We start from the raw sequence: 19,686 nt of genomic DNA, 5'->3' as shown, positions 1-19,686 counted from the left end.
GGGGGGGGGGGAAGGCTTGTCTGCAGAACCAACAGTGCCCGCTTTTGACTTACCATTCCAGGGTCTCTTGGAGCCGTCTGCAAACGTATGGGTGGATTTTGAACCCTTTATTTGCAATCCAGTAGGACAAAAGGGCCAGTTGTGAAGGGGGAAAAAAAAAAAAAAAAAACATTAACGAGGTTCCTTGCCGCTAGCAACCTGCGGAAGGTACCCTTACTTCCGGTAAGGCCCTTAATGATCTACTCCATAGGAGGCACTGAACGAACAGTCACCTACAAGAAACGTGAATCAGTCAGCACCTTTTTAGAAGCCTGGTCGGCTGACCAGTACTTTAGCCTAATCATGCCGTGAAGGATCGCCGCCGTCACAGATCCTCTGCAAGCCAAAAGGGGTTGCATCCAAAAGATGCATCACAAATTTACTGTAGCCCCTGGATCAACTGATCTGCCAGCTCAGTAGGATGTTGCATCACCTTCCTGATCCTGGTGTAAATTTCCCCCATTCTGTTAAGGTCTGGGATACCAAGGTGATAGCAAACACCAGCCTCAATGAAACCTGCCACGGTGAAAAGGTAACAGACCAGAGCCTCAGCTCTTGTGCACAGGATCCATAAAGGATGGAGAATCCTCTACCAGCAAAAGTGTGGCCTTATTTAGCCTGGAAACCTGAGTCCACCAACAGTGGAACGGTCATCCCTTGGTTGGTGAGTCTCTCCTGAAGAAACCAATTTCCTAGTAAAACGCTTAGGTATTCCAACCATGCATTTCACGGATCCTGACTGACTAGTGAAAATTTCAAATTAGGAAAGAAAGGGGAACAGCTTAGTCACCTTGAAGGATCTGCGGGTGCCAAGCTGCACCAGCGTTGCCAACTCCGCGTCAGTGCGGGAAACTTTGAAGTCTGAGTACTCAGCTGACAGTGCCTCCACCAGCGCAGCTTCAGAGGAAGCAGATTCATCCTCACTGTTCTAGCACTCAGGATGCATGGACGCAGACCCAGTGGGCTAAGTCACGTCTGCCAAATCCACCTCAGGAGGTTGCAGGGTCACCGTTCTGGCCGCAAAGGCAGTCTGAGAGGATCCTGTGGCTTCAAGGAGTGGGTCAGGTGGCGATTCACATTCCAGGGGCTCCATGGTTGAATAAAAATTTGGATTCACACGGCACAAAAGGAAAAAAATTTGGTGGGCGGAACCCCCTGTACACTGCACGAGCACCACAAGGATCAGCACACCTGTGGCGCCGTCAAGCAGAGGAAGGACTGTATACCCACAGGGACTCCCCACTATGCACTCAGAGCACCAAACAGCCTGCCACACTGCGATCAGAAAGGAAACACCGACTGTCACTAGAGGCCCCCGCTGCATTTCAAAGAAAATGGTCGTCGCATAGGCTACAATGGGAAACCACATAAACATAGCCGCCGAGGCTGAATACAACCCTCCACGGCAAAATGGCAGCCTCACATGGAACCGGGGACCCCAGGGATTGTCAGTCCACCATGGGGTAGCCCCCTACCCAGGGACCCCCCCGCAGGGCAAAAAGTGCAGGCACCCCTAAAAAAGGGAGCTGCCAGCAGCACAATCCCACCACCCTCCGGCCCAGCACCTAACCAACACCCCCACCCAGAAAATGCCTGTGCACCCCAGAGGGGGGACCATATGAGAGAGGAAGGACAGGGGGGCCTACCATCCCCAGGAAGGGCCCACATCCACCCCAGCAATTCCCAGAGAGAGAAAAAAAAAAAAAAAAAAAAAAAAAAAAAACACACCCCCACACTTCTCACCACGCCTTGGAAATTAGCCAGCACCACTCCCAGCAGGCCACCATGCCATCTTGGAATGGGGTGCTGCGGCCAGAGGTGTGACTGGTCGTGATCAGTGTATGCGACCTGTTGCATGTAGTTCACACAGGAACAGAAAAGAACGAGAAAAAAAAATTCCAGGACTGCAGATCCCAGCAGGGAGCCAGGTCCTTACTAGGCAGAAAATAAAACTGAAGTCCTATAGCATTAAGTGATGGTATACCCCCTGGGACTGCCTGAGGGGTGCAGCCAAAATGGTTTCCGCCTAGTCCTCTGAAGAGCAGCATAAGCACAAGGGTCTAACATGGGAGCTGTGTGTCAGTGAATGAAAAAGAAAGGCTGTTTGTTACTGTATGCACAGAGCCTCCCCTTCTTGCATTGCGCCCCCACCCACACCATGTATATGGATAAAACAGCTTTTGGAGTAAGGCTGCACATGCTCAGTTGTGTATTGCTAGAGAGTTTGTATTTCTTGGGAGAGTGCATGTGATCAGCACTTTCTAGTCAGAGGGTCAACACGGTCCTGGGGGTTTAGTAACACTTAATCTGTAATTTACCCAGTATGCATACCTCAGCTCCAAAAAGGGAGAAAAACACGCTACCTTATGTCTCCATCCTATTGCCCAAATTCAATATCTGTCAAAAACATAAAACTGCTAGGGGATGACAATAAGCAAAGACCACCATCAAATGCCAAAAGCCAGAGAGACCAACCCGTTTAGTAGAATGCTAAACAGCCAACTTGTATCAAGAAAAAAGTTTGTAAAGTGAATTCATTAGGGGAAAAACGTTAGAGTTAGAGAGACCATTACAGATTAAGTAATTTATTTATCTCACACACACATGTAAAAAAAACCATACAAAGTAAAATGCTAACAGTTTACCATCTGAGGTAAATCAAGTGTGGCATCAAAGGCTGCCAGGAAAGATGGTAGTGTGCTTGAAATATCTGGGGAGAGAAAAAGAAAAGTTACTTGTATAATTCGGGTTTTAGACATCTAGATACATTGTGAAAGTAATATCAGTATGCGATTTAAAAGTTGGACATAAACTACTTGGAGAGATGCCAACCCCCAAAACACAACTTATGCCCCTCCTTTAGTCATCTACACACTGCCACTTTGCCCAGAGCCTTTACTCTACATGTGCACCATCTGACCATTCTTATGGGACCTCTAGAAGTCACAAGTATAGCTCCCCATACACCTGAATGGTGCCACAGTGCACTTGTGCAGAAAAGATTGCCTGTCAGGAACAATTTCAGCAGAAAGTGTACAGCTCTAGGCAACCAAGCTAAGCCAAAAAAAGTTAGTCACTGACAACCAATCCAGCAGCATTTAAAGGAAGTTTGTACCAATGACAGTTGGTCCTTTGAAGCTTCTTGGAGGAAAAAAAAAAAAGTCTCAGCAACTAAAAGAATTTAATGCTGAAGTGCTACAAATTTGGTAAGGTCACCTCTGTCCACTATGCCAATGACTGCATAGATGTTATTGCATACATTCTTATTTTACTTTTTGCTCATTTGGAGCACAAATTACTATTAGATAATTCTGATCCACTAAGGGCTCTTTCACACGGGCGTTCCGATCAGATCCGCCTGTCAGTTTTTTAGGCGGATCTGATCGGATGCCCATTCAGCCCTATGGAGCAGCGGATGTCAGCGGAGACACCTCCGCTGACACCCGCATCCGATCCTGTCTGTGAAATCTGGACGGATGGAAACCCTATTTTCCATCCGTCCTGGGGATCGGATGAGAGCGGACATGCGGTCCGCTCTCATCCGATCGAGCAGCGGGGGCTGAGACACCTCCCTCTCCGCACTGCAAGCGGAGAGGGAGCTGTCATCCGCCGGATCAGCGGGGATCGGCAGATCGATCCCCACTGAGCAGCACGGATCCGCCTACGGAGGCGGACCGTGTTAAAGAGCCCCAAGTGTTATCCAATCCACAGCAATCTGAGGATTGTAATCAAAATAGCTGAGATTAGAACATTGACAGTAAAGGGTTAAAAGTAGTTACACACCTTGAGGATAAAGCCTTGTTCACAATTACCTGGCCTATACAAGCATTTATTCAGTACTGTGCTCTGTCACTACAAGACTCAGACTAGTTTGGCATACATTCTCCCATTTTGAGTACACATATGGCGCTTTTCCACTGCATAGAACCGTAACGGCTTGGCACGCTTTTGTGCTTTTCCACTGCGGTACCGCATGGTATAGGGTCGGAACGGTTCGGTACGGTATAGGTTTGCTTTTCCACTGCATGGAACCGAACGGTACGGTACGGCTCTGAAAAAACAGTACCTACTCGATTGTGGTTCCAACAGGTACCAAACTGGTACCATATCCCACAATCCTTTGCATGCAGTCACTACTAGCCACTGATTGGTCAGAGAATCACACCCACCCCGTTGTTATCCCACCCACTTAACTTTAGTACTACTTTAGTGGAAAAGCAAACCTATACCGTACCGAACCGTTCCGACACTATACCATGCGGTACCGCAGTGGAAAAGCAAACCGGGCCAAGCAGGGCCGAGTAGAGCAGAGCCGGTACTAGCCGGTACTTGCAGTGGAAAAGTGCCAAAAGAAGAGCATAAAGAGCACTAAACCTAAACAATTCATGCATTTAAAGCTTTACCATATAATTTACACAAGTTTTGTTTCATCTACAAAGACCATCACACAACTAAAGTGGCAGTTACAAAATGTTACTTGCCTATAAAAATTTTAGAGTGTATATTACAGGAAAACAAGCAGCCCCATAAAAAGTTGCCCTCTAATCATTTGGGACAACAGCCAACAAGCCCCACCCAAAAACCCCAAAGCTACCCATCTGTAGCAGCCTGCAACATTGCAGCCAAGACCCACTCCCCCCTGAGAAAACCCAACTTCTAGTTTTCCACTCCTGGAATGTAAACCACTGACAGTGTGGGGAAGTGAAGCACCACCCAGGACTGGATGAGATCAACTTCCTGAGTTGCTTGACTTCCTTGTTCCCCTTGATTAATGCATGTCAAAGCTGTAGACTTGTGACTGAACTGCTAGGACGACCCTGCAATTGTATTGTCCAGTGGAGGAGCGCAACAGATCGCCTGCAGTTGCATAAAACAAAAGCATAGAAGTAAAGCAAGGGGGGCAGGTTCAGCAGCAGGAAGGGCTCAAAGACACTGGGGCAGCAAGCCCAACAGCACACATACTCCACTGTCATAGGCACACCATCAAACCACCCACAGCACTTGCCAGTCTTAATGCAGAGAGTCAAATCTTCACACATCATTGCAGGCTGCGCCCAGAATGGCCTTCAAGGAATTTATCCCCAGCTAGGGTCAACTGCCATGGACCTGAATAGCACCCTAGCAGACAAGATTACTGCTCAGAGTCTTACAGGTTCTGGGTACAATCCTCTTGCAATTACAGTTGTAGGCATAGATCCATAGACCAAGCACCTTGACCCCTGTTGAGAATCAGGTCATTTGTGCAAAGAGCAGCACAGCACCCACCAGTCACCTTTGACACTAGCAAAGAAAACCTTGAAGCCTTTCTGGAATATGGGGGGGGTATGCCTGGAGGGGACTTTTGTCAATGTGCTATCACTTTGTAGGACCACACACACACACACACACCAGACTTGCAATGTGCCTGTAAACATGCTGGCAAATACTTCAGAAAAGTCTATGCCCCAGCACAGCTCTTCTCTAGTTATCTTCCCTGATCCCCTAGAAAACGTATGTAGTTATCTGGAGGAGCACAGGGGGGAATTAATGTCAGCTCAGTCTGCTGGGAATGCCACCACACCCCAAGATGGTGGCCCACAGCAGTCGTGGGGCATTTGGATGTCTATTGTCTGTCAAGTTTGACAGCAGATTCTGAGAACTAGGTGTTCCATTTCTTGTTCCCTTCTGCAAGTTACTCATTTTAGAAACCAACCTGACTCCCAGCTAAAGACTGGAATATCCAATGGAGCTGGTTCATGGGCAAATGTATCAAACTTTGCAGCTTCCTTTTCATGCACAAACAGGGGGACTCCAGCAAGGTAGAGATGGCTCAGTTTGTGCTCCTCTGGAACCTCAAAGGTTTCAAAATCTAGGGGGAAAAAAAAAAAAAAAAAAAAAAATCATGGGGTAAACCTGAAGGTCTTGTTCTGTAAGGAAAAACCCAAAAAAAAAATCTTACCTGCAGGATCATAAGGAACACACTTTTCAATCTCAGAGTAACTTGGTTTGCTACGCTTGATGCATGCTTCAGAAGCCTGGAAATTAAAAGGACAGTTTAACAGGTAGTTAACTAAAAGTCCCAGCAGGGCTTGACATATTTGCTTTGAATCTAGGAGACAAAAAAAAACTGGCTCTTAACTTTAGCTAACAAAGATCGCCGACCTGTGTACAGAGCCCTGTAGGTTTTAAGTGCAGGACTCTGCTGGCTACCGCTGATCAGCAGGTCTAAGCCATAAACCATTGGCCAGGACCTGCTGACAAAATCCCACTGTAGCCTGTGGATCAGCAGGGAGTGCCCACATGTGTACCCCTAACCCAGAACAGGCTGGATGATGCACATGTACGTTATCCAGCCTGCTCGTGCCATCTGCCCACAGTAAATTTACTGTGGACGGGCAGCAGTTATAATAAGTGAAGTTGCACTACATTTGTAGAATTTTTAGGTTTGAGGTGTGAGAACACACCTTATACAAGTGAACTCCTCAGACCCCATCACACGGTTCTAAATCAATACTAGGAACTAGGGATGCACCGAATATTTGGCGGCCGAACATTATTCGGCCGAAAATAGAGAAAATAGCACTTTCGGCGTTCGGCCGAATAAGTCAAAAGGCCGAATAATTTTGAGCCGAACAATGTCAGCTTCCGCCCTGACCGCTCACCTTCCTCATTGCGGCTCGTGGCTCCCTTCTCACACGCCGCCGGTGTCCTGTCCGGCCACGAGTAGGGGGTGTGACGTCACGCGCGCGTTCCACCCGCGGATTCGCCGCAGGATCACCCTTCCGGGGTGGTGGAAGAGGTGCCCCCCCCCCCCCCTCCCGCTGCATTCTGGTCCTTTTCCCCGCTTACCGGACCCGCCGGCAGCGGGGAAAACGATCCGGTCCCAGATCCAGACAGGATGTCGAGTGAGGGCAAGCTTGCCCTCACTCGACTCTATGGTCTTGGAGGACCGGAGCTACGGCAAACGTTGCCTAGCAACCAGTTTAAAGGTCCCTTTTTTTTTTTCATTTTATTTAATTTTTTTTTTTATTTTTTCTTTTATTTTTTCTATCTTTTAGTGTACTTGTGAGATCTGAGGACTTTTTGACCCCAGATCTCACAAAAAAGAGGTCCTGTCGTGCCTTTTTCTATTACATTACAATGTTTACATTTCTTGTAATAGAAATAAAAATGATCAATTTTTTTTAAAAAAACAGTGTAAAAATAAAATAAATAAAATAGTAAAAAAAAAAAAAAAAAAAAAAAAAAATTAAAGCGCCGTGTCCCCGCGAGCTCGCGCGCAGAAGCGAACGCATACGGAAACCCCGCCCACATATGTAAACAGTGTTCAAACTACACATGTGAGGTATCGTCGCGATCGTTAGAGCAAGAGCAATAATTTGAGTCATAGACCTCCTCTGTAACTCCAAGATAGCAACCTGTAGAAATTTTTAAAATGTCGCCAAACTTTGTCACCATTCTGTGAGAGTGCGCAATTTTGAAGCATGACATGTTGGGTATCTATTTACTCAGCGTAACATTATCTTTCACATTATGGAAAACAATTGGGCTAACTTTACTGGTTTCTTATTTTTTAATTAAAAAAAGTGATTTTTTTCCCAAAAAATTGCGTTTGGAAGACCGCTGCGCAAATACGGTGCGATAAAAAATATTGCAATAATCTCCATTTTATTCTCTAGGGTCTCTGCTAAAAAAAAAAAATATATAATGTTTTGGGGTTCCAAGTAGTTTTCTAGCAAAAACAACTGATTTTAGCTTGTAAACACCAAATGTCAAAAATAGGCCTAGGCAAGTGGCTAGGATGCATGATGATGCTCCTTGGATGTTTAGGCCCCTCTATATGGCTAGGCTGTGAAAAAGTCTCACACATGTGGTATTGCCATACTCAGGAGGAGTGGCAGAATGTATTTTGGGGTGTCATTTTTGCTGTGTACATGCTATGTGTTAGGAATATCCTATAAATTGACAACAAAAAAAAAAAAGTTTATTTTTTTCCCACATTTTCCAAAAACTTGTGGAAAAAAAAAATGACATGTTCAAAGGACCCATAATGCCTCATAGAATATACGTTGGAGTGTTTGCTTTCCAAAATGGGGTCATTTTTTGGACTTTTCCATTGTATTGGTGCTCTAGGGCCTTGAAAAGTGTGATAGGTAGTAAGAAAGTTTTATGTGTATTTATGCTCCTAAAACGCCTTATGGTGCTACTTGGACGTGGAGTCTCTTTTTGTGGCCAGGCTGTGTAAAAGTCTCACACATGTGGTATCACCATACTCAGAAGGAGTAGCAGAATGAATTTTGGGGTGTCATTTTTGCTGTGTACATGCTATGTGTTAGAAATAGCTTATAAAGTGACAACGTTTTGGGAAAAAAAAAAAAAAAAAAAGAAGAAGAAAAAAAAAATGTTTTCTTCATTTTCCCAAGAATTGTGGGAAAAAATTATAACTTCAAAAAACTCACCATGCCTCTTACTAAATACCTTGGACTGTCTACTTTACAAAAAGGGGTCATTTGGGGGGTATTTGTACTGTCCTGACATTTCAGGGCCTCAAGAAAGGAGATCAGTACATCTGGTGTGATCAATTTTCAGTAATTGGTACCATAGCTTCTAGACTCAATAACTTTCACACAGACTAAATAATATACACTAATTTGGGTTAATTTTACCAGAGATATGTAGCAGTATAAATTTTGGCCCAAATGTATAAAGAAAAATTAATTTTTTGCAAAATTTTATAATAGAAACTAAAAAAAAGTGTTTTTTTTGCAAAATGTTTGCTCTTTTTTTGCTTATATCACGAAAAAAAAAAACCCAGTTGTGATCAAATACCACCAAAAGAAAGCTCCATTTGTGTGAAAAAAATGATAAAAATTTGGTTTGGTTACAGTGTAGCATGACTGAGCAATTGTCATTCAAAGTGTGAGAGTGCTGAAAGCTGAAAATTGGTCTGGGCAGGAAGGGGGTCTAACTGCTCTGTATGGAAGCGGTTAAGGGGCACTCTGATGGGCATATTTTATTTTAAGGGGCACGCTAATGGGCATATTTTATGTTAAGAGCAACGCTGATTTAAATGTTTTGCCCATCAGAGTGCCCCCTAACAAAATGTGCCCATCAGCGTGCCCCCTAACATAAAATGTGCCCCATCAGCGTGCCCCCTAAAAATTGGCAAAATAAATGGAAAAAATGCGAAACACCGCATTCGGTATTCGGCCTTCGGCCAAGCATTTCATTATTATTCGGCTTCGGCCAAGAATTTCATTTCGGTGCATCCCTACTAGGAACTCCATCCTTCCCCCAGGGACATTACTTGCTGAATCGTGGGTCAGCAGCAGTATCCCTGGAAGCAGCCAAAGGACAGCCTGGCCCTTACATCACACAACCTCTAGCCTGGGAGAGGCCAGCTACAGACCAGGCTCCTAGGAGGGACAAACAGGGGAGCCAGCAGGAACTACAGTAGCATGGAGGAGGAGTCAAATGAGCAGAGATAAGGAAGGGGGGGGGGAGCACTGAATGCAGCCAACGCAAGCTACACTGGCCAAACCTCTCCCTGGGATGCTGCCTCACAGCTCCATGTCACAGGCTCGGGAAGATACATTCACGAGCGATGACTGAGGTCAACCACTGACCGGTTCCTGAGCCGCTGCCGTCCAGACCAGCCAAGCCAAAAAAAAAAAAAAAACCAAAGGCCGCGTGTAGCCCAGCCACCTGATGCCTTGACTGACGCTACACCGAAGCCAATCACAGGCAGGAATCCCACACCCCGTCCAACCAGCGCTACAGGGCCTTGCGTGGGAAATCAAAGCCCCCCCTCCCTGACCATAAGATAGCCAGGAGTTGGTCAAAGGTGGAGGGACTCGACAGGAGGTTGCCATGCATCGCGGCCAATTGTTTGCATTCCATGCTCACACCTGGTGCCAACAGAATAGGCCGAGAAAGGACAGGATGCAATTTCTAGTTGCAATCTGGCATTTGTGGAGCCCTGCTCTTTAGGGTGTAATCCAAGTTTCCAGGCAAAATAAAAAAAAAAAAAAAAAGTCATAGGTGCTGTCCTGAAAGATTCCTAGAAATATGGTGAAGTCTAACTAAGGTTTTCCCAGCCAGTCTCAGGATAGCACCTGGAGAGGATAAGCGAGCACTTACTCTAGGGTGGGACCACCACTTGCAGAACCTTCTTGCCAAAAGATTGCTCTGCAGCTTAAAGCAACTCCATCCTGTAATGGCAGGCAACGTTGAGAAGCTTGTCCAAGTGGCTGCCATGCAGATTTGTTCTGGTGAAGCACCAGCTTTTTGTCCAGGATGTTGCCACAGTCCAGGTTGAATGGGCTACAACCCCAAGGGGAGGTTCTACCCAGAAGGCCATATAAAACTAATGGCTATTTGAAGCCATCTTCTGTTTGCAAGTCCTGAAACCTTTACATGGTCCTGAAAATATGACCAGAGTTTTCCTAAACTCCCTTGTGATTCAGATAATGCAACAAGCATCTTTTTACATCCAAAATGTAAAGGCTTCCAAAATGTAAAGGCTTCTTCCTTTGGACATGGGCAAAAAGCGATAGAACCAGTTCCTGAGACCAATGAAAGACCGAAGAGACCTTTGGCAGGAAGCCTGTATCTGCTCAATTTGTTCATTTTCAGATTTCGGATTAACCAAAGCTTTCCAGATGGCTTCCCGACTAGGAACACGTGAATAGAACTGGGAAATCACTGCCACCTGCAAAAATTCCTGCAAGAGGGACATTGCTAGTGATTTTTCCTGCCCTCTGGGAACTTGAGTTACAAAAAAGGTTGGAGGAGTTTCTGAAAATTCCAGTCTGTAGTCCTGGGCTTCTACGCCTGGAGACAAAAAGGACTGAATGTCACCGTCTTCCACTGCGGGAAGACTTTTATTGTAGTCTTCCTCCCACAGCCAGAAATCTGCCACTGGTTTTTGGCGGACTGACTAGGAGGCTGGAACACCACTTGTTCTGCCATCACACCTTTGTGAATTCCAGGGTCTTAGACCCAGATTTAGATTTTTGGGTCTGCTGAAAAAAGTCCTTGTGCAGAGTCTTGTAGGCTCTTTCTACCTGCAGTTTCATCTAGGTGTCCAGGTCAGGACCAAAAAAAAAAAAAAATTCCCTCAAATTGCAGGCCACAGAGCTTCACCTTGGAGGCACAGTCCCCAGGCCCTCATCTTTACCCATAATGCCCCATGTGCCGAGTTCACCAAGGCTGAAGATCTTGGACATCCTTACGGATTCCACAGAGGCACCTGCCCTGTAGCCAACTGCTTTTTGTAAAACCGGCAAGGTTTCAAGCAGATCTTCTCGGGACGTGCCAGCCTTGATATGCTCCTTTAATTGCTCCAAATTCCTGGCAACCACAATAGAAGCCATTGCAGGTTTAATATTAGCCAAGATAGAGTCCAAGCCCTCTTTTAGGAGGGACTCTGTCCATGGTATCTTTTGGGACCCCTATATCCTCAAATGCTAAATCCATGTTCTGAGAGACCTGGGAAAAGGCCGCTACCAACTTGGTTCTCTTGTTCCAAACAGGTCTCATCCTCATCAAAAGTAAATCTTTTAAGAGACCTTGGGACAGCCTCTAAGGACTTATTGTGCACTGGGAAGACCCTGTGCTTGACCTCCCCCATACATCTTGAGAACTGCGCTTTACCTTTTATGTTCAGGGCAGTACGGATGGTCTTCAGGAGATAGTCCACATCTTCCAGGGAAAGCCTGTAACAGGATGAAGTTTAATTCTTTCCCTTCTGACCCTGTGGAGTCACTTCTCTCTACTGCCAGATCCCTAACGTCTGGAAGTAGAAGGTAGAATACCCTTGCTGCTAGGCTGTGGCCCGGGACAATTATCCAGATAAGAGCAAAGTGACTGAGGTATCTGCTAGCCCTTTGTGAGTGAAGTTCGCTTGGCTGAGCACAGGAAATGTCCTGTTAACTAGATCCGCTATGCAGGCCTTACATAAAGGCTGAAACATCTTTTTTTTGGGGGGGGGGGGGGGGAGGGAGAACGCCACACTAAAGAATAAGGCAAACCTACTTCCCTAGCATAGTAACCTAGAGAGTCTGATGCAGTCCCCCTCCCCCATATCCTCAGGGAAGGATCAAAACAAAGGAGCCTCTGCCCCTGTTTATCTGGGTCTGGCTGGTGCTCGTGGGTCCCGCCATCGTTTTGCCTGACTCCATTACTGCAGAGCAGAGTGGAATTCGGCCCATTTAAAATATCCTGTCCTTTCACCACTGCAAGGACCGGAAAAAAAAAAAAGTCACCAACGCAGACCCGCCCCTTCCCCCGTGTTCCAGTGGCTGGAACCAGAAGCAATGTCCCCTGTCACCAGGGCCTAAAGGAATGGAAGCTACAAGAGACGCCGCAGCCTCCCAGTCCACCACACTACCAGGCAGACAGGATCCAAGCCTAATGCAGCATCCACTCCCATCCTCCAGTCAGATTGGATCCTCTGCCAGCCATTACCTTGGCCAGGTTGGAAAAAGGGATAAGGACTCAATTCTAGGACAGGTATGCCTTATACATTTCTCCACCTGGAGAAAGCCCAACCATGGTTCCCTGCAGCGCTTCCATGGTGGGGGAAACCCTAAAAATTAAACTCCGGCCATGGTGGAAAGGGGGGTGGGGGGGGGACAGTCCTTTAAAGGTCATGACTGCGGCGTTTCCTGGGAAGATGGGTGGAGCTATGCTTGCCCCAGCTGCTGTTGTGGAAATACAATCCCCCCCCCCCCCCCCCCCCAAGTGTTCTAACCTTATCCCCACTATTCAAAGCTATAAAAGTATAAATGAGTCAATTTATCCTGGCACCCAAGGCAGGCTGAGATGGTGGAGGATGCACCTTTATGTAGAAGGAATGTGAACCTATTGATGGTCAACGCTATCTAGTTTCTAGAGTGTTCATGAGACCGGTAAAGGAATTCTTACTGAGGCAGAGGTGGGGAGTTGGTCTGTCAAGCATAGAATATATGCAACCAATAATGCAGAATTGACCTGTTGGCCTTAAACGGTCTATGCACTAGGGAATCGACCAATTATCAGCAAAGCTGATAAACGGAGGGCTGATATGCACTTTTCCCGATATATCAGTATCAGTCCAAGAACGTGACGATATTGATATTGGGCACGGTGCACAAGTGAGGTCATTGAGTGTTGCTCGATGTGTCTCCATGAGCTGGGCCTATTACACATGTTCTACCTTCTTAAGCCGCCTCCCTCACCTCAGCCAGTGTCCACGGACTGGCAGCCATCCAGGCACCCACAGCCCCTGTCCCAGCCATTTTTTTTAACCTCATGTCTCTCAAATTACAATGGAGATGGATGCAGACAGAAAAATTAAGTGTGATCTGGGACCATTTCTCATCTCAACCATCTCCAGGAAAAGCAGCAGTGTGCAACACATGCACAAACAAAGTAAGCATGGGATCAGTAACGGCAAAAGACATACATCAAATCTTTGGGCCCATCTAAATTGTAGCACAGAAACAAGATGAATCAATGTGAAATACCTCCTCCACTATCCCAGGCAACAAGATATGTTCAGGAAAAAAAAAAAAAAAAAAAAGTGGATAAATTTAGATGGAAGATCACAACTGCTGGACAGAGTAGTCACAGGATGGTCATTGATAACCAGCCATTTATAATGATGTCAGTCTCTGGATTTAAGCGGTTGATGTCCATAGCTGAGCCAAGGTAAACACTGAAGAGTGCGGCATTAGCAAACCAAAAATGCTGGGCAAGGTTCACCAAAAGGTCAATGAGAAAGAAAAGGCTATGCTGTAACCAGAGAATGCTGGCAACACTCATTCATGACTGACTGCTGGTAAGGACAGTCACTAATGAATCTTACATGCCACTTCATTGACATCGGATGGACAAAAAGGCATTTGGTGTTGAATACAAAAGTGACGCAAGGATCCCACACTATACAGTAGAGAAATGTTTCTAGGCATGCTTGAAGACTGGGGAATCAAAGCATGCTTGTGCTCCACAGCGGAGCAAACATGTGGAAAGGAATGAGGCTTGCTGATGTGTCAGACCTCAGTTGCATGACCAACACCCTCCAACTCCTAAAGGATGGTGCATCAAGCCAAAGAGATACACATTTTGAGTTGAGAAGCGAAGAGATTAAAAATGTTGTGCAGGCAGGTCTTTTGGATCCTCGATACAAGAACCATGCTCTCTTCGGAGGATGTATTGGCCAAGGCAAAACAATGGCTGACAGAAGAGGAGGTTCCTGCCGAAAAGTCAAGTCCAGAACAGCATTTTTATAATCTGAAAGGAGCAGAAAGCTGCAAACAGAAAAATGTCCAAAAAGACAAAGAATCTTCATCGTGGTCAAATTGATGGCATGTTCAAAGTTTTATTGGGGCCTCATGCAGAGAATTCTTCTAAATCTGCACTAATGAGCCTGAAGATGAACTTCTGTCAATTACTGGTTCCTTCAAATCGAGATGAAGTAGTGAAAAGAAAAAAGGAGGCATGCTACAAAAAAAAAAAAAAAAAAAAAACTTGCCTCATGCTAGAAGCTATCTCTGCTCCTCTTTCCTCTCCTGTACCAAGTGAGCGTGTTAAGTGGCAGCAATATGTGAAAGGAAAAAACGTTTTAACAGGTGAACATGCTGAAGTGTTATGCTTTCTGCACTAGAATATTGTTCTACTTAACAGTATTGAAAAGTGTAGTAGTACTAGTGTCCACTCCAATCCACCGTCTAGCTTTTTTGCACTGACTGCAGTAGTCATTTAAAATCATTGCAGTGAGGGCACTACTGCAGCACTCACATTCACATGTGAAATTGATGTTCCTGCAAGTGAAAGCTGTGCAGTTTTCCTATAAGTTTTCATGCAGTAAGGTGTGAAGAACAAGCCTTTAATGTTAAAAAAATTAAACATTAACATGTTCGGTACCAGATTTGTGTCAAAATTGGTCTCATTTTTTAAACCTTTAAAGTACAAAATATCGGCAGATACCGATCCTTAGTGACCAAAATATCAGTATTGGCCCTGAAAATATTGGTCTATCCCTACTATGCACAACCATTGAGGCAGGAAAAAAAAAACCCACCAGACACTTTTGCAGGTTCCAAAATGCTAGGCATGTTTAGCACTTGAGAAAAGATTCCAATAGCCATAAGGGAATATTCAGGCCAATCGAATGAGTGCCCATCCAAGTGCCTAAATGTTTTGCAAATTGCAGCTTTCGGAGCAAAGGTGTCCACTGGAGAGAAAAAGTCCTGTGTGCATAACACCCAAATCTTAAGCTAGCCAATTTAACCACCGGAGGATTTTGCTGTCTCACGTCCAGGCCACTTTTTGCAATTTGGCGCTGTGCGACTGACAATTGCGCAGTCGTGCGACGCCGAACGAAATTTACGTCCTTTTTTTCCCACAAACAGAGCTTTTTGGTGGTATTTGATCACCTGTGCACTTTTTGTGCTAACAAAAAAGCGTTTATCATTTTGAAAAAAATAATTTAACATTTGTTATATGAAATTCCCCCCCAAAAAAAATTTAAAAATCAAATTTAAAAATTTTTGGCCAATTTTTTTTCTGCTACCTATGTTGGTAAAAAAAAAAAAAAAAAAAAAAAAAAAAAAAAAAAAAAAAAAAAAAAAAAAAAAACGATAAGCGTATTTTGATTGGTTTGCGCAAAAGTTATTGAGTTTACTAACTACGGGAAAGAATTGTCATTTTTGGTGTTTTTTTTAACGCGTAATGGCGGTGATCTGCAATTTTTTTTGTGGGACTGCGACATTGCGGCGGACAGATCGGAACCTTGACTGACATTTGACACTTTTGGGGGTACCAGTGACATTACTGCAGTAATCAGTGCTATATATATATATGCACTGTTACTGTAAAAATGACACTGGCAGTGAAGGGGTTAATTTTATTGGAGAGGGAGGGGTTAATGTATGCCTGGTGCTTATAACGTGGGGGGGGGGGGGGGGGAGAGGAGACCGAGTGACAGAAGGACAGATCGGATGTTCAGCTATGCTGAACACTCCGATCTGTCAGTCCCTGTCACTTAGGAGATCCGCCCGCTCTTTACACAGGCGGGCGGATCTCCTCAATCGATTCCCCGACGATCGGGGAAGAGCGGAGGCGATCGCTGCTGCTCCTCCCCTGGCCCGACTCCCGCTGTTACTGAAAACAGTGGGAGCGCGCCTCCGGCGGCGTGCGAGCGCCGCCTACAGGGGGAGGAGTCCAGCGACGTAGGTCTACGCCGCTGGACGGGAACGAGCCACTGTGCCACAGTAGCAGCACAGTGGCTGGGGCTAAAGTGGTTAAAGTAGTTATTTAGATGCCAAGAGTACATGGTGGCAATTACTCATGCTTTGACATGGGAATCAAAGTCCTGCCTCCACAGAGACTAATGTGAACAAGTCATGTCTAATGGGGAAAGTTGCATGAGACCACAGAAATACTGCCAAACTAGTACTCAGAACGTATCACTGCCTTTAAAAGGTGCAAGTGCACAGCTCAGACCAGCTACACCCACTATGTCAGTGATTCAAACAAATTGGATTACCATGTAAATCTCTTAAAGGTTAGAACCTCTTGCAATGCCTACTGTACTATTAGATTTTCAGTCTGGCAATAAAAAGTGCTAGATCTCCAGTGGACACAGGCAGCCTGATAGGTCTAGCAAGTTTTGACTTAGAAATAAGTGACCAGTCTAACATGGCAGAATAGTACCTGCTTAGTAACTGGTGTAGAATTCTTCACCCCAAGTGCTCCCTTCTGGGGAACTGCAGTGTTGACAACCTGGTTGACATTTCCCAGAGCTCTTCTCGGCTTCACCACAGTTCCAGAGCTGCCAAACACTTTTGCTTGGCGACTTTTAAAAAGGGGTCCTAGAAGAAAAAAAAAAAAAAAAAATTTGAAGATTTTTGTAAGATCTTACTGTAAAATATCTCTGAAGTCTGACAGACGCAGCCTCATCGTCATCAGCTGAATGTTAGGCTACCCCCCTGCAGAAGTAGTCCAGGCTGTCCCCGCAGGCATAACCCACCCACGCAAACCAGTATAGTTGCAAGCAGTGAAGAAAAACCATCCCCAAATTAGAGGGGCGGGTGCTGCTTCTGCCAACTTACTGTAAAATCTCTGATCTCACAAAAAAAAAATTCTAACGTCCAGCGACAGACGCAGCCTCAGCTGAATAGGACGTCCAAAAAGCAGTGTAGGCATGAGGGAAAGGACGAACGCAAACAGAAAGTAAAATGCAAATTTCAAAGGCTAAACTTAGCCAACTTGGTAACATGAAGCTCAACCGAACAGGAGCTCAAAGACCCCTAAGAGAACAGAACGTACTCTTACGAAAGCCTGCAAAACCTTGCGGTCAAAAAAAGGCATCCAAAGATGGCAACAAATCTACCTTGTAGAAATTAGTGAAAGTATGCAGATGACCAAGTCGCTGCCTTACAAACTTGTAGAACAGAGGCCTGATGGCGAAAAGCCCAAGAGGCACTCAGCGCTCGTGCGCCTTCACAGGGAAAGGAGGAACAGGACCCTTGATGAAGCCTGAACCGTCTGCCTGATCCATCTCGAAATGGTCACAGCCAAACCTTTGCGAGGACTGTCCGTATGGACAAAGTCAGATTTTCTAAAGGAGGCTTTTGAAGAGCAGACACCAGATTGAGATCCCACGGAGGTAACCGGGATCTCCAGAGGAGCCAGATAACGCACCCCTTGAATAAAAGTGAATCAAGCTATTAGACAGATGTTTGAAGTAGATGGCCAAGGCAGACACCTGGCCCTCGATGGTGCCCAACGCCAAGTGCTCCTCAACCCATTTTTGTAAAAAGGCCAAAACCCTAGCTATAGAACACAAGTGAGGGTGCAGCTGCAGCAATTCACACAATGAAATGTACGATCACCTGTACGATGATTGATCTTCCTAGCCTTAAAAAAAAAAAAAAAAAAAAAAGCTAGGAATCCCTGAAATCTATAAGACCTCTATTCCTCAACACCTTGCTTTCAACAGCAGGATGGAAGACCGGTCCTTTAGACAGCAGATCTTTCCAGAGGAAGCTGCCATGGAGGATCAATGACCATTTTTACCAGGTCTGCGTACCAAGACCGCCGAGGTCAGTCTGGTGCCACCAGAATGCCTTCCACTGCTACCCGGCGAAGAACCCTTGGCAGAAGTACGAGTGGAGAGGAGGCATAAATCAGGAGATATAGGCTGCAAGGAGCCACCACAGCGTCTGTGGCGTCGGCCAGAAGATCCGAGACCTGGCCACAAACTGCTGAACTTTCCTGTTGAGGCAAGACGCAAACAGATCCACCTCCAGAGTCCCCCACCGGACACAGGTGGTGAAAAGGCCGGATGAAGGGACCATTCTCCTTGATCCAACACCTGACTCAGGTAATCTGCTTGCCAATTTTCCACACCCGGAATGTGGACTGCGGAGAGACAAAATTGGCACCCGCCCAAACCAGAATCTCAGCCACCTCATTGGCGGCCAGGGCACTCATGGTGCCCCCTTGATTGATGCAAGCCGTGGCATTGTCAGACTGTATCCGAACCTGAGCAGAGTAGATGACTCATCAAGTGGAGCAGGTAGAGCAGGATCGCTATCAACTCCAGAATATTGACAACTCCTCTGCTGCCCAAGTCCCCTGAGAATAAAGTTTCCCCAGTCACCACCATCCAGAATGGTAGGAATGACTTTCCCTGTCGCAGAACAGGTGACTGGATCCACCAGGACAGAGCCGACTTCGTGAGATGGCTCAAACTAATCTAGTCCAATGACCGAGAATCCTTGTGCCACTTTGCCAGAATCTCCTTCTGCGAAGGTCTCGAGTGAGACTGAGCAAAAACGTGACTACTTCGAAGGTCGACACCATCAGGCCCAGGGCCCTCATGCAAGTCTGCAAGGAAGACTGATCAGTTTCTATCAGCAACCTGATCGCCCTTGCAGCTTCTGAAGCTTGTCTAAGAGGCGAAAGACCCTTGCCAGAGTAGTCAAGAGTCAGCCCCAGATAAGTGACCCACACGGATGGTGTCAACAGATTTCTGGAAATTGATCGTCCACCTGAAATTGTTGAAGGGTCTGAACTGTAATAGATGTGTCCCAACAGATCTGAACAGGAGACTGCTCGCAACAGAAGATAGTCCAGATATCCCACAATTGATACCTTGCTGATTTAACAAGGCCAGCACAGAGGCCAGGACCTTGGTAAAGACTCTGGGAGCAGAGGCGAGACCAAAGGGTAATGCCACAATTTGAAAATGACCCTCTGCCACCGCAAAGCAGAGGAATCTTTGATGTCCCTTAAATATGGGGACATGGAGATATGCATGATATTGATGGAGGCCAGAAAACTCCCCCTGGTTCAATGCCACCACTGACCGAATGGACTCATTTAAAACTTCTGCATCTGCACAAAGTTGTTCAGAACCTTGAGATCCAGGATGGGACGCACTTTTGACCTCCTTTCTAGGTACCGTGAACAGGTATGAATAGAAACCAAGAGCGTTCCTGTGGCAGAACCGGCATGATCACCCCTGAGCCAGGAGATTCTGCACAGCTTCCCGAAGATCCTTCAAAACACTCCAGAGACAGGTGAAGATTTGACTGAAAAAACCTGTCCCCCGGCCAGGACCAAATATCAATCTTGTACCCAGAACAAAACCAGCTCATGAACCCAATTGTCCTGAAT

The 19,686-nt window shown here is 45.9% G+C and overlaps 2 protein-coding genes across 6 annotated transcripts in view; both read right to left on the bottom strand.

Annotated features, from left to right (window-relative positions):
- The window catches only part of LOC309551929 (securin-like), a gene marked incomplete at its 3' end in the record, with an annotated part of 249,689 nt that overhangs the window by 25,525 nt on the left and 204,478 nt on the right, over window positions 1–19,686 (bottom strand). The gene's annotated exons all lie outside the window — the stretch shown is intronic.
- The window catches only part of LOC309551930 (securin-like), a 121,522-nt gene continuing 104,486 nt past the window's right edge, over window positions 2,651–19,686 (bottom strand). For 2 of the 5 annotated variants that reach the window (XM_082252656.1, XM_082252655.1), the window contains exons 2-5: window positions 16,717–16,874; window positions 5,978–6,053; window positions 5,732–5,887; window positions 2,651–2,749 (exon numbers count right to left, since the gene is read on the bottom strand). In XM_082252656.1, the coding sequence (XP_082108782.1) occupies window positions 2,673–2,749; window positions 5,732–5,887; window positions 5,978–6,053; window positions 16,717–16,874 (467 nt within the window). In that variant the 3' untranslated portion in view covers window positions 2,651–2,672. The remainder of the gene's footprint in view (window positions 2,750–5,731; window positions 5,888–5,977; window positions 6,054–16,716; window positions 16,875–19,686) is intronic. The other 3 variants (XM_082252652.1, XM_082252653.1, XM_082252654.1) reach the window with 3 other exon arrangements.

This window comes from Pelophylax lessonae, assembly GCF_965119305.1.
Source record: "Pelophylax lessonae genome assembly, chromosome: 4".
Taxonomy (NCBI): Eukaryota; Metazoa; Chordata; class Amphibia; order Anura; family Ranidae; genus Pelophylax; species Pelophylax lessonae.
Note: the sequence above shows the minus strand (reverse complement) of the source record. Positions and strands in the feature narration are given on the sequence as shown.